At 40.1% G+C, this 14,339-nt stretch overlaps 1 protein-coding gene across 1 annotated transcript; it reads right to left on the bottom strand.

Moving 5' to 3' along the window:
* Positions 1–21: 21 nt before the first annotated feature.
* faxdc2 (fatty acid hydroxylase domain containing 2) lies at positions 22–12,451 on the bottom strand. The gene is made up of 9 exons (XM_026182759.1): positions 12,323–12,451; positions 11,272–11,315; positions 9,575–9,672; positions 8,951–9,054; positions 7,632–7,753; positions 4,792–4,997; positions 4,257–4,362; positions 2,023–2,189; positions 22–871 (listed from the first exon to the last, which is right to left on the bottom strand). The coding sequence occupies exons 1-9, from the start codon at positions 12,345–12,347 to the stop codon at positions 715–717; spliced, it is 1,029 nt and encodes a 342-aa protein (XP_026038544.1). The 5' UTR covers positions 12,348–12,451; the 3' UTR covers positions 22–714.
* Positions 12,452–14,339: the final 1,888 nt, after the last annotated feature.

Genomic DNA, 14,339 nt, shown 5'->3' with positions numbered 1-14,339 from the left:
AGTGAACGCAACAGAAGAGTCTGAATGGGTGAAAGTGCTTTTACTAAACTTACAAAAAGTTAAAGAATTCATTAGAAATTAACGATTACATTTAAAACTGCAATAAGATACATCAAACAGGAACATTCACATTTGTCTTGCATGCTCTTGCGGTGATAATATCGCCTCTTTTACATCCATCGAGGGAGCATTTGTTGTCCAAACCAAGTAATTGTAGTGGTTTCCTCAAACGGTTTAACAGTTGGGTACAAGTAAAAATGCATTCAGAACGAGTGCCAGCAAATAGTGAGACTGCAGAGTGCGGTCCACTCCTGTTTTCACCCCGTTAATCACAGAAAGACTTCAAATGTGCTGTAGCTTAAGTCACCGATGACTGTAATTCAGACTAAACTCAAAGATGTGAAATGAAGCAAATGTCAAGACAACGGACAAGAAAAAGGAAAAGCTTGTTTCCATCCTGACTTCTCTCTTTTTTTTTTTTATTGTTAAAAATTAACAGGTAACAGAGCTTAAAAGTAAAATCACATCTGTATGTTATAGTGCAATGACCACACACTAGCACATAAAAGTCAGGTGGGTGACTGCAGAGGCTCGGCGAACTTTGACAGTCAAACTTGACTGAAGATTCAAAATATAAAAAAAAAAAAAAAATCAACGTTTTTAAGATCGATTGGGAATTACATATCCCCGCATAAGATTCGACCGTTGCAGTCCTCACTGGCCCTTCTTTTGTGTGTCAGGGATGCTCTCGTTCAGCGGGGTGAAGCTGGTGAGCAGAGTGTGGCGCTCGTACTGTTTGGTCTGACGGAACTTGCTGTCTGTGCTGTGGAGCCTGTCCAGGATGCCGAAAACGCCAAAACACTGATTGAACCTGAAAACCGAGACAAGTGAGGGCAACTGTTAGTTATCCACCAAGCAGAATTAGAAACAATTGCCCCAATAATAATAATTTTCAAATTCAGATTTAAGTTTTAAACAACTCAACTACAGGAAACTTATAAAAAGCTGAATAATAGTGGACTTCAGTTTGTCATCCTCACTGCACTGCACAATGAGTGCTGTTGTGTATCAAAGTGAAAACTCAGATACTAATTTGAAGCTTTTACATTCTGCTTTGTGAAGCAAACTCACATTTGCATAGAATTTATAAATGTGGGGAAACGCAGTAACATTTCTTCCTCCGGTCATCGCCTGGTCCTGCAGGACGTTTCTTCCTGTTAAAACGGAGTTTCTAGCTCCCACTGTCGCCAGGTGCTTGCTCTTAGGGTTTCAGCTGATTGTTGGGGAATTCTCTGTATTATTATATTATCTCTGCTTACAATATTACAGCTATAGAGTGCATGCCACAACAAATACTCTTGTGCATTTTCCTGTAATTTGGCATCTTCCCCAACTCAGTGTTACTCGTCTTCCTCTTGATGGGACATTTTCATTGATTTAATTGTCCAATGATAGTGGATTATTCCTACAGTGCTGTCCCACTAACTATTAAAAATCATTTCAGAGTCACACAGTCATACAAGCATAAACACCAAGATACTATATTTTTTACTTAATCTGGTGTCTTGCTTATGCCATATTAAGCCACATGGAAAGACTTCCCAGACTGTACATAATTACTTTCTCCTGTATGAGTAACACTGTGTACAAAGTGCAGTACATAACATTGCCTTTTCAAAGTTATACATTTATCAGCTTCATCTCGTCGAGGTAAAAGTTTTTGGAGTAGCTTCACCCGAGTCTTTGCACACGTGAAGGTTCTGTGTGCCTTCACGGGTCTTATCTAAACAAGATAACTGTACCAGCATCACCGCCTTCCCATCCGGTCGAGTTACTGTGAACTTTGACCTTTCGGATTTGCAAAGTCATCATTATTTCTCTCCAGCAGACTTTTGTGTGACATCCTGTTTGAGTCCAACTGAACATTTGCACCAGTTAAAGAAACTTTTAAGCAGCATTTCTAAGATATCACCTTCAAAACAACAGAACAGGACCTCTGTAAGACAGGACAGGTAAACTCACCTGAGGTGGTGGAAGTCATGGAACTCAGGAGAAGGCAGGAAAGGAAGGTGGTATCCGCAGTGGGAGATGGTGGTGCTGACCAGAGCTACGCAGTACCACATGGAGGTGGTGGATACGTGGGAGCCCAGAAGAACCGGCCCGCTTACCACCGGCAATAAGTTGGAGATCTAACAGCAGAGAACAATCCAGTACGTTTAACAGAAACACACTTACCCTTAGCAGAAGTAAAGTGCTGCGAGAGTTTGAGGTGTGAATTATCAATTCTTCTTTCTTTCTTTTATTCTTCTCTTGCATATTTAAAGATGAAATAGTCTCTGTGATTTACAGCAAATGTACACGTGTGATCTGTATCTGCACGTTTGATCCATTTTTGCTGTTTAACACAAATATCAACTACAGTGGCAATCACTGAGCCAGCAGGGATACTTCAGGGCAGAGGTGGGACCAAGTCATTGTTTTGCAAGTCTCAAGTAATGTCAGGCAAGTCAGAGTCGAGTCTCAAGTCACTGGTGTAAAAGTCCGAGTCAAGTCACAAGTCTGAAACTTTGAATTTCAAGTCCTTTCGAGTCTTTAAAAAAAAAAAAAAAAAGAATGTTGCAGTTATATGCTAAATGTAAATATTAGACCATGTAATTTTTAAATCTGTGTTTTTCTCAACACATGACAAAATAGTGAACTTAGAAAATATACACAAATTGTGAAATTGCACCTCTTTAAAATGCAGCTCAATTAAACCTAGCTCCAAGAATAATTTTCACCGACAGTTCTGAGATAAGCTGCATGTTATTCTTGGATGCGGTTGTAGGACCGGCTTTAAAATCGCATGACAAAAATATCATACACATTAAAAAAAACTGTATCACCAACGTAGCCTGGACAACATTTGCTAGTTAGATGAAGTCAGCTATCTCATCTTAGCATATTTATATGCATATTTATAATTATACGCTTCTTGGAGTGAGTGCATACACTCATGAAGTTTAGTAACTTCCGGTCACTGCAACAAGCCCAGGTACAGTTTACTGACGGATGGGTGCAGGACCTTGAAATGCACCGTGTAGAACGAAAGACCATCGTACGAACAAAGGTAAGTTTACCAGTCTCACAAATCGTCTTCATAAATACACATTCCTTAACCGTTTATTAATAGGACCTTTGAGCTCAACGGTAATTAATTAGTAGTGGAAATAATTTCTGGTACCCATCACAGAAATGTAGCAGTGACAACAATATTGTATGCTGTAATCGTACTGGGCAATTAGTGATACAAAAAACCAGTTTTATCCTGTGAATAAAAGTATATGTTTTTGTCAATGTACCATAATAACAGAAGCGAAACACAATATTGTGTCAGGACAATTCACTATTTATGCACAATAAATAAAGGAGCATAGCGCGACAATTTCTGTTCAGCGCCAGACTTGCTTGTAACCTATATCACTAATTATGTTATGAAAATGACGTATTAACTACTAAAAAACACTGACCTTCGTGTAAATGCTTGGAGCAGACTAACCTGTGAGCTGGAGTGTTCTGGGACGTTATATTTGATCTTTGAATGGCTGCAATCCAGGCCATCCGTCGCGTCTTTGTTACTTCGGAAACATGGCTCGAACAATTTCTCTTCAACGACGTAATCCGATAACAACCGATCTCTTTACCCGTCGGCTTCCCGTGGCTGTCATGCGACCGGCTATTGCAGTTAATAATACAACAGCTTCTTGACATTTTTTGTGTTTCTTTTTATCGCTGTATAACTGATTTCAATTGAAAACCTGCGTGCTCTAGTACCTCTTGCCACGAGTTCCCAGAATTCTTTGCGGTTTACCCCTGAATGACGTCACATTTTCAATCTCTATATAATATGCATGTTAAATTTTATATTTGGGGTGAAATATCAAGTCTTTTCAAGTAAACCGGTTCAAGTCCAATTCAAGTCCCAAGTCTTAGAACATTTTTTCAAGTCAAGTCTAAAGTCATAAAATTAATGACTCGAGTCTGACTCGAGTCCAAGTCATGTGACTCGAGTCCACACCTCTGCTTCAGGGACTAATCCGCTCAGCTCTAACTGTGCTAAGAGTGCAGAGAGTTCTTTCAGGATCAGGTCTGACCAGATTCCTAAAGGTATAAATAAGAATCTGTTTTGTTTACGTGAGATAGTTCCAGCTGCTTTGACACTCACAGGGGAAACGGTTCATTTCTTTTTGTTGAGTAGGAGAAAGAGGAAGGCTCACCACGTGCTCCAGAGGATGAGCGTAGATGGAAACAATACCGATGGGAGCGGTCCAATCGTGGTGCTGTTTGTGGTAATGCTTGTAGAGGCTGGGGTGGTGGAACAGCCTGAGGAAAATCAAACAAACAAAATGAACGCATAAAACGACTGCACCCTATCCTGCGTCAAGGTTTGTACTGTGCGCTGGCAAAGGCTCTGAGCTCACATAAGAAAAATCGGATTAACGCTGATAGACGATGTTGCAGGCTGCATTGCTTTATGTAGGGTGAGTCTACAAACAATGTTTATACGGATCGCACCTAATGTCCATGTCCTGTCGCTAAAAATCTAACATGGTGAATTAAAACAGTATATAACTATAAAACAGAGTGACTGCACGCACATGAAAGAAACACAGATCAGCGTAGTGTTAACATCACAATCGCCTCCATCTCTGAAATGAGGAAGAAATGTCATCTACTGCCAACGATCCACTGATTGCATGTTTCATTTTGATGTGTCATGGGTGTTTAAAGTAAAAAATAAATGTTCTTTACCTGTGTGAATAGTAGAAGAAAATCTCCTCCAAGATGGCGAAGGCGGCCAGCTCCATCAGGGCCCAGTGAAAGGTGGGCAGCTCGGGGCCACAGGGGTTTCCTCTCCAGCTCATCAGGTAGTAAACAACCACAGTCATGGCCCCGGAGATTACCACGTGGTTGAAGAGGACACACTTCAAGGCTTGGCGCAGCTTAGCTGGATCCACCTGGAAGACAAATGAAGAGGTCAAAAGAGGTATCAAAACTATTCAAACTACCAAGCTTCCCTTTCCACTGACAAATGTAATTTACATGGCATGACACTGCGTTCATTTGAAAGACACTTTTTATTTCATAAAGAGAGGAAAACATTAAAAACTGAAAGCTTCTCTCTTTAAAAGGACGACCAATAACAAGGTCAGACCAGTTCTTTCTATTTGTATCTTTATCATGCATATTTAATCATCTTCACTTAATACTTGATATATATTCTTATTTCATGTCTTATCCTTTTCCATACTGTTGTTTCTGTTTATGCTGCAGAGTGTGTTATAAATAAGTCTTTATACTCATCTGACATCCCCTGTTAGGTACACCCGTCCAACCACATTAATGCACTTATCTAATCAGCCAATCACATGAAAGCGCCTCAGTGCATTTACACATTTATCCATGGTTCAGATGATCTGCAGAAGTTCATTCTCAGAAAGAGGAAGAAAGGCGACTGAAGAGACTTTGAATAAGGCATAAAGTGTTTTGAAACCTGCCAATCTACTGGTTTCCAGAGAATGTGTGAAAAAGAGAAAATATCCATTAAGCAGCATTTCCTGGTATGAATTTCTACAGAAATGTGCAGATGGAAGGGTCACAATTCAGTGTAAACAGCATGAAAGCATGGATTCATCCCGCCTTGTATCAACGGTTCAGGCTGGTGGTGGTGGTGTAAAGCCCTAGACGACATTTTCTCAGCATGTTTAGAGTGCCTCGGTACCAAATCAGCAAGATGAGTAGTGTTGCCAACCATGCCCATCCCTTTATGGCCACACTGTACCAATCTTCCAATGGCTGCGTTCGGCAAGATAACACACATCACAAATGGCCTCCACACCAGATCTTAATAATAATCTTAAAAATCCAATAAAGCAGCTTTGGATATGTGATTGAACATGAGATTTTCATCATGGATGTGCATGAGTGATGCAATCATGTCAGCATGGACCAAAATCTCTGCAGACTGCTTCTAGCACCTTGTTGAATTGTTGTCATGATGAATTAAGGCCTTTCTGTTGGGGTCCAACCCAGTACTAGCAAGATGTACCTAATAAAGTGGTCTTTGAGTGGATATCTGTATCAGCTAATTTACCCTTTTACCTCCAACCTTTGGAACCCAGTTATAAACTCATGCCATGTCATAATGAACTTTCCAGAGTGTGAGAACAGTGTGTCTCTGAAGCTTACACTGACCTTTTGTACATCTGTGTGTTTTCCATAACATGCACGCACACACGCTCTCTGAACAGCAGACTTTGTTTCTGTGCAGACTCTTTATCGAATGCTCTTTGTTTTCTCTCTCAATGTTCTTTTATTTGACATCTTTTTCCCTTTACTTGAACCAGCTGCAGCAGATAGCTCCACGAGTGTGGCTCTCTTCCATTTAGAAAGGCCTTTTTTTCTCCCCACTGTTGCCAAGGGAAACATTGGTTCCCTATAATCTACAGGGTGTTTGCGTTATAGTATAAAGTCCCTTAAGATAACTATCATGCTGAATTAGCTGTTTACCTATAGTAGATTACATTGATTTTTTTATCATCTAGTGTAAATAGCTCCACAAAATGCTAATTTTAACATAAATAAATGTTCCTACACTTAGAGATAGTGTGACTATACATTCAAATTTACAGCTCTACTCATTCACCAGTGACATGCACTTGTTATTTAGCAGTTTCTAAAGCAAATGTGTGATCACTACACATGGGCTCTGACACATTGATCAGATAATTTAGATAAACAGTTACATTACTTGATAAAGTCATATAATTTTATCATTCTTAACCAGTTATATTGCTTTTTAAAGTACACAAGCACTTTTACCCAATTTTATAATCTTGTTCCATTATAGCACATCCTGGTTTGTTTATGACCAGTAGATCCCAAGTTCAGACAGCTATTCTCGATCATTGACCTGCAGTATTTCTGCTCGGAGTCACAGAGAAACACTGTGACAGCAGCTTTTCGCAGATTACCTCATCATTAAAGATATAAAATTTAAGGGCCGCAGAAATATATGTCAAGCTGTAACAGCGGCAAATTCCACTGAGTACATGCAAATCAGAGGAGGAGGGATTTTTGAAGCGATAACACACTCTCTGATGGGAAAACGAGAGAAAATAGGGGGAAAACAATAAACTGGAAGTCTTTTTCATTTGGGTAAAGTGAGTCTCCAGTTTGTGCACTGGAAAAACAATCACTAACAAGGACACTTTTCACAGTAACCCCTGGTTATCAGTAATGCCCCTCTTTATCTCTGCGGTGTCTGACAACATCTGTTAATCAAACACAGTTAGAGGACTTTGGTCAGACGGGCATGTGGAGAGCCCCATCGTTTGCAGATGTTATCAACCACATCTGCACACACGCGCATGGTGTGGATCTTTAAGTAGAGCAGCGGCCTACAGCAGCATGCCCAATAGCAGGACTCAAAATTAAAATGTAATTGTTTTCATTTTTAAATCTCATATTCACTTAAAAAAAAAAGATATCATGTGATCATATCATAAGCTTGTACATTTTATGTAGATGGCATGAAAAAATAAAACAAGTAACAGTGCAGATAAAACAAAATAAAAAATAAAAAAGCTTACTGGGTTGTTCTTGTCCAACTGGATACGGTAGCGGGTGATGAAGGACGGTGTGCCAGTGATGTCCACCCACAGCAGGAGAGCATTTGACCCCCAAAAGGCCAGAGTGGGAACAAGCATGGTCCCTATGGAGATAAATAAGATAACTATTAGAGAACCTTTAACTCAACCGGGGCCTTCATTATGCGTTCATTTACGCACAACTCCAAACACATCAGGAGGAGATTTCAAGTTAAATCCATGGCAAAATCTTCCACAATGACATCATCACTGTGCACCCTGCTGTTTTTGTTTGTTTGCATTAAATTATATCACCAAAGGTGTTGCTCCAGCCGGTGAGGAGTGATTCAGTTTTGGAGTCGATCCAAAACTTAATCACTCGATCTGGAGATTTTTGGAATGATTCACTGAGATTATTATTTTCATTAATTAAAATTAATGGAAACATTCCCTTGATGATATCATTACACCCTAATCCAGGTCCAGATAGCTTTCTTAACAAGGGAATCAATTCATGCGTGGTGTGTGTTGAGTTTTTAGCTTTGATAGTATTTAGTTAATATCAAATCCAGTTCTTTGATATTCTGGATAACTGGTCTTTTTATTATTAATAATGGATTGCATTTATATGGCGCTTTTCGAGACCCTCAAAGCGCTTTACAATTCAACTATTCACTCTCACATTCACAAGCTACAGTTGTAGCCACAGCTGCCCTGGGGCAGACTGACAGAAGTGAGGCCGCCATATCACTTTTTTTTCGCATTATTAGCATCACCTCTGAGCAACACCAGTAGGTGAAGTGTCTTGCCCAAGGACACAACGAGCAGGGGATCGAACCGGCAACCTTCCAGTTACAAGATGAGCTTCCCAACCCCCTGAACCACGGTCGCCCAATTCTTATATTATAGTTGATAATGTTATTATAGTGATGTTATTATTATAGTGTGATGTTATGTGGACTGAAAACACTGAACTGAAAATACATACCCTACCTAGCACACATCCTATGTCCTACATACTCTAGATAACATCTGAATGAGGTAAACCACCTATTGTGCAAAAGCTGCTCGCTGTGAGACAGCAAGTGAGAAATCTGAACTAATGTGTTCTTAGTGCTCCACAAACATGATTTTTCCTCTGTGCTGGCTAATGTGACCTTATGTGTCCAAAATATAGGGGAAAAAATCTATGCATTGATGAAACCACCTAAATGATATGATACAAAAGGAGGTCATTTAAGTTATTTGCATGTTTAAAGCAGTCTGCAGTGCTTGCAAATCCACAGTCATTTGCAATGTTGCACTCTGGTTTTATTTCTTACCCAGGAAGAACAAAGAAGCGTCGTGGCCCTCGTATGCCACGTACAACTTGGTCCACAAGTTCTGCCAAAAATCTCCCGAAGCTCCCCAGAATCTCTGAAGGTGCCTGAAGGAGGAATTACAGCTCAGTTTTAAATTCACAAAACTGACTACGTGTTAAACAAACCTCTGTGGAAACTATTCGTTACACACTTGTCTACACATCTTGTGCTTGCATGCTCTCTCCTTTCCAGCAGCCCCTCCAAACAAAAATCTAACCACCAATAAAAACACCCAGGGATGGACAGTGTGTCAAACAACTGCAGCTACAACTAGTCCAGCAAAGACTCCAATCTGAATACTTGTACACATTACATAATTTCAGGTGATGAAATTTGTAATTTCATGTAATGCTGTGTTCTCGTTACACCCTTTACCAGCCTAACATGTACTGTCCTGTCCTCGTCTATCCAGTCCTGGCTCTGCACCATCCTGCTCTCACTCCTCCCATCCAGTTCTCATCTGTTGGGTCCAACTCCTTGTCATGTAGCGCCTGCCTCTTTCTACTATGCATAACGTAACAACCTGGCAATGCCACTCCTCCAGTTTATGTCAGGGCAAACTGTTGTTTTGCAAATGTGACATACCATGTCAGTGAGTTCCCGAACGCAGCCAAGAATAAGATCCCAGATCCAATGACAAACCCGGCTTTCTTCACAGAGTCCCACAGTCCTCCGGGGCCCTCCTGGGAGACAGAAAAAGAAACAGCGTTGTGTGAAGCCCTCTGTTGCTTCGGCGATGAGAATGCAATCTCATGATGTTTCGCTATATTAGCATTTCCCCACAGAAACCTCTCCTGATACAGAAATGTCTCAAAAACAACAGCGAGACTGTTACTGAAACCTCTATCTCGCCAGGAGGACGAGAACACTGTGGATCTGAGTGGTTCCTGTTGAGTGTGGGGTTTTCAGGAACTGCCTGAAGTTAATAACCCAGAATGCAAAGCAGCAGGAGGGGAAACAGTCAGACTCTGAAAACTCTCTCTGTGTATTTTACTTAGGCAATTACAGTACATTTATAGTGCATTTTCAATCATCATAAAGAGCATCTCAGTTAAAGGATAACACTATTTTACACCTGTTTAGAAAGGTCTAAATATAGCTATTTACACAGAAAATGTGCACGATGACTCTGACAAAATGCATCTGCACTGAGAAATGCGGATCAGTTCACTCAGCAGGAAGTAAGCCCAAGGATTGATGTCACATTCACTAGACTCTCTAAAATGCCAGCTTTTCACCTCAGCTGCCCTCATCCAAGCCACGACAACAGAGAGAACAATGTCACACAAATGCCGTGCTGGTCTCACGCCTCAGCTGGTCGTTTTCAGAGATGCAATCATGATCATGAAGATGCAAATACACCCATGCTTCCTTGTGCACTTATTGTGACATTTTTGCTTACTACATTTATTACCCATATATTTTTTCTGAAAACTGAGTAACTAAGCTATCGTTTCCCTGTGAGCTACACTCATTTTGCTTTTCTGCTCCACGTGACAACAAAACCCGTCTCTACCGCTTCACTGATCAAAACACTCCTTTTCTCACGATCATACACACAATCCAGTATTTGCTTTTGTCTGTTTGCTGCCTCTATAGATTCAAAAATTAAAAAAAAAAAAAAAAAAAGGAACGTGCCTATCAGGTCAAGCCTGTTGTCAACAACATACAGCAAAGAGGGCAAGTCTCGGTGGAGTCACGGTTTAAAAACAGCAGTCAGATGGAAAGATTCTTAATTAGACACATCAGGCTGCAGCTATAAAAATAAAAATTAAACCTTTAAAGATGTGATTTAGAAAAATATGCACGAACAAGTAGTGTATGCAGAAAACTAATAGAATAAGCTAAAATTTGACTTGTATTTAGCCCACAGGGAAGGTGAGAAATCCAGATTTGATTTTTTTTTAAAAGGATTTGCCAAACATCAGCTTCTGTGTGTGCTTCAGCCCCGGGGGGGAATATAGAGATATGTAGGGCAACATGAGACAGGTTTCATTTGAAGCTTTGCACGCATCAAAGTATCTGCAGTTGTTTGGCAAAATTACATTACATAACATACACATAACAACGACCTCCCCAAAAACAGATGAGCAGTAATCCAGCAATTCACATCGGACAGCTAAGAGGGAAAAAAAAGTCATGTAATGTATAACGGATCGAGGGTTGTGCCTGTGTTGTCGATGACTCGCTGTATTGTGTTGCCGCCTTGTCCGTTTGTGAATCTTTTCAGTTGAATGGTGATAACAGCAAGGTGTTTGGCTGCAAGGACGATCTGTTCTTACCTGTCGGCCGCTGCTTCCTCTGCTCTCCTCAGCTTCCCTCGCACCTGCAAACACAAAATTACATACAAGAGTTAAAACATGTAGATGCTACAGCAAATATTTAATTCAATTTCAATTCAGTTTTATTTACATAGTGCCAAATCACAACAACAGATACCTCAAGGCGCTTATTGTAAGGAACTATGATCTATCAGTAATTGCCAGGGAAGCACATTTTAAAGTGAAGAAAAAATCAAACTATGATTCTGGAAGCAAAAACTCCTAAGGAAGTGTACCATCTCAAAATAACTAATTACAGAGCGAAAAGGTTTATTGGAAAAGTAAAGTGGTCTAACTCCAGCTGTCCTTCAAAATAAGACTCTTTGATAACAGGAGATTTTTTTTATTACATTTTTGTGATTACATTTGAGAGATTAAGTTTCTCTTTGAAATGTTGTCATTTCTCAAAAACATTTACATTTTTGTCTCAAACTTCTTTGTATCTTTCCATTGTAGAGTAATCATCCGAGTGCATGTGCAAATTTGTACCACAGGAGGATTAAATATAATCCTATTATTAGAGTGTGGACGTTTTTAGTGAAATTCTTGGGGATCAGGCTGCCCTACATCCACTCGGCCCATCTCTTTTTGCAGTAACGGTGTAAAAGCACAAACATCCATCCAACTAATAATTACTTTCACAGCAATCATTCACAGACTTTTTTTTTTTAATCACAGTTTAAATCACGAGCAAATTATGGTGACCTATATTATTATTATAACGCCATTATTCAACTAAAACTAACAGGCATGTAATCCTAAAAAGAAATATTTAAAAAAAATCGTTAATACAACTGAGATGATGCTCAGCTGTGCACCTTACAGGAGTGTAATACAGAGTTTATATATTGCGAGCTGAACTGCGTGTACCTGAACGCACCAGGTGCCTTTGCTTATGCATCACTGGGCCTACAGGTGAGGAAAAAGACGGCTGTGCCCAGTTTTAGTAATGGCTTTTTCACGCTGATCAAACCTGACCTGACGTTAGCGCTTCAAGTCTGCGGTGACTTACCGCTGGCTGCTGTCTCCACCGACATGTCTGCCCGCTGCTCACAGTCCCGCACTGGCCGCTGCTGTTCAGCAGCTCTGGAAAGAAGCAGTTTATTTACAACAGCCAGCGACTTCTCACTGGCTGACTCCCGGTCAGCTGACCCAAGCCCGGAAAACGAGACTTCTTCCTGCTCGGTGTGTTTTTTTCCTGCGGTCCACGTGAGATCCAGGTGAAGGTTGAAACCACAGCGGAGTCCGGTCAGTGCTGTGATCCAATGCATTAGATAGCTGTCTCATTAAGTGAATACCGCTGTCAGAGTCCTTGGATATTTTATTTTCGTACTTTGTTCAACACGATAAAATTGTCGTCTTTAGGAAATCGTTTTTCATTTGGATTCGCCGAGAAAAACAGAAACCAACCACCAGATTAATCATTAATGATAATAACTGTTCACTGCAGGATCATTTATCTTTATTGCACTTTATTATTAGCAGCTTGTCATAAACCACATCATTTATTCTCATTTCCTCAGTTAAATGTGCAAAAAATGCCAAAGAACACAGTTTAACCGAGCTAAAAATATATTTCTGCACAAGGTTGTTCCCAAACAATTATTAGCTGAAACGCTAATATGCATTTTTCAGCATGGTGTGCGATGTGTCCTCAAAACAAGGAAACTCAAAGAATAGAGGACAAAAAAAGAAATGGCAAGCCTCCAAAAACTATTTACAGCAAACGAACAGCATCTGAAAGTCATGTCCTTAAGAAACAGGAAAAGCTCAAAGCCCACAGGACCTGAGAGATGCATCTGGAATTTCATTTGATCTATCTACTGTTCACTGAAGCCCAGATTTGAAAACAACATGCAATACCATCTGGAAGGCATCTGACTGTCAGCAGCTTCAATTTTCACCATAGTCTGCAGTGATCCCAAACACACGTCCAGTAGAGTAAAAGCATACCCAGATAGAAAAACACACACTGGGACACCAACAGTCATGGATTGGCCTCCCCAGAGCCCGGACCTGAACCTTAACCTGAACAGTGAGATCATCTTAACAGAGAACAGAACAAAAGGCAGCCAAGATCCAAAAAAAGAGCTTTTAATGAATAGGCTGGCAATTAGCTTTCAACAAAAAAATAAAATGAAATAAAATAACTAAATGTGTAAGATCCCCCCCAAAATGGAAAAAACTGAACTTGACCTAAACCCTTAAAAAATTAATATTAACAAGAACAAAAACAATAATAATTTGCAAATTAAGAGCACATATTTTTCTTCCATTTGTCTTCTTAGTTCGAACTCTGTAGACGACCATGACCAAGATGACTGAGAAACTGCAGGGGCATGGGAGCACATGATTAAAAAAAAAAAGCATAAAAAACAAACAAACATTTCATTAATGCAAGAAAACTCCAACCATTTAAAACCAGTGCAGCCACGTTCACGCTCACACAGCTCAGTGAACGCAGACCTGGGACTCTTTCAGCTGTGCTTTCAAACTGAATTAAAATCTTCAACTCTTCATTCAGAGCCATGCTCTTTCCTAACAGCGCCAGCAGGCAGTTCCAGTTGACATTCTAGTGGAGATGCTTAAATTTCCAAAGGAGATTTTAGGAAAATGTGTCTGAAGTTCTATACATCAAAAGCGTATTTGATAGAATGGTGCATAAATATTAAATATATTCACATATGGTATGGCTGTGTTTTACTGTAGAAAGCATCTCCTAATAGGTTAGTGGTATGTCTGAAAATGCTGTACTACACTATGGGTCTGTATGCTGTACACATTGTGCTTTCCCTACTGTAAACTGTGAGTTGCTGATCCTAATGTGCTTCACCATTGGTTGTGTAAAATGGTCAGAGGGCCGGTGAGACGTTAGTCTGTGGTGGCTGTGGTCGTACCTTTGCTCCACCCCTCGCCTGAACAACAATAAAGCTATAATGCACAGATAACAGGTAAGGCTTTGCACCGACGGCACCTGTAACTATCCCTTTTGTTTCTTCCAATTATAGTTAAAATATCCTAAAGGCAAA

This window comes from Astatotilapia calliptera, chromosome 10 (assembly GCF_900246225.1).
Source record: "Astatotilapia calliptera chromosome 10, fAstCal1.2, whole genome shotgun sequence".
Lineage (NCBI taxonomy): Eukaryota > Metazoa > Chordata > Actinopteri > Cichliformes > Cichlidae > Astatotilapia > Astatotilapia calliptera.
Note: the sequence above shows the minus strand (reverse complement) of the source record. Positions and strands in the feature narration are given on the sequence as shown.

What these genes read in the sequence shown, in the direction of transcription:
- faxdc2 (XM_026182759.1), bottom strand. Translation starts at nt 12,347, where the DNA reads ATGTCGGTGGAGACAGCAGCCAGCG. An exon ending in TTCGGGAACTCACTGACATG is followed by an intron (nt 9,055 to 9,574) that starts GTATGTCACATT and finishes TTCCTCCTTCAG; the next exon opens with GCACCTTCAGAGATTCTGGG. An exon ending in AGTTGGACAAGAACAACCCA is followed by an intron (nt 4,998 to 7,631) that starts GTAAGCTTTTTT and finishes TTTGTCTTCCAG; the next exon opens with GTGGATCCAGCTAAGCTGCG.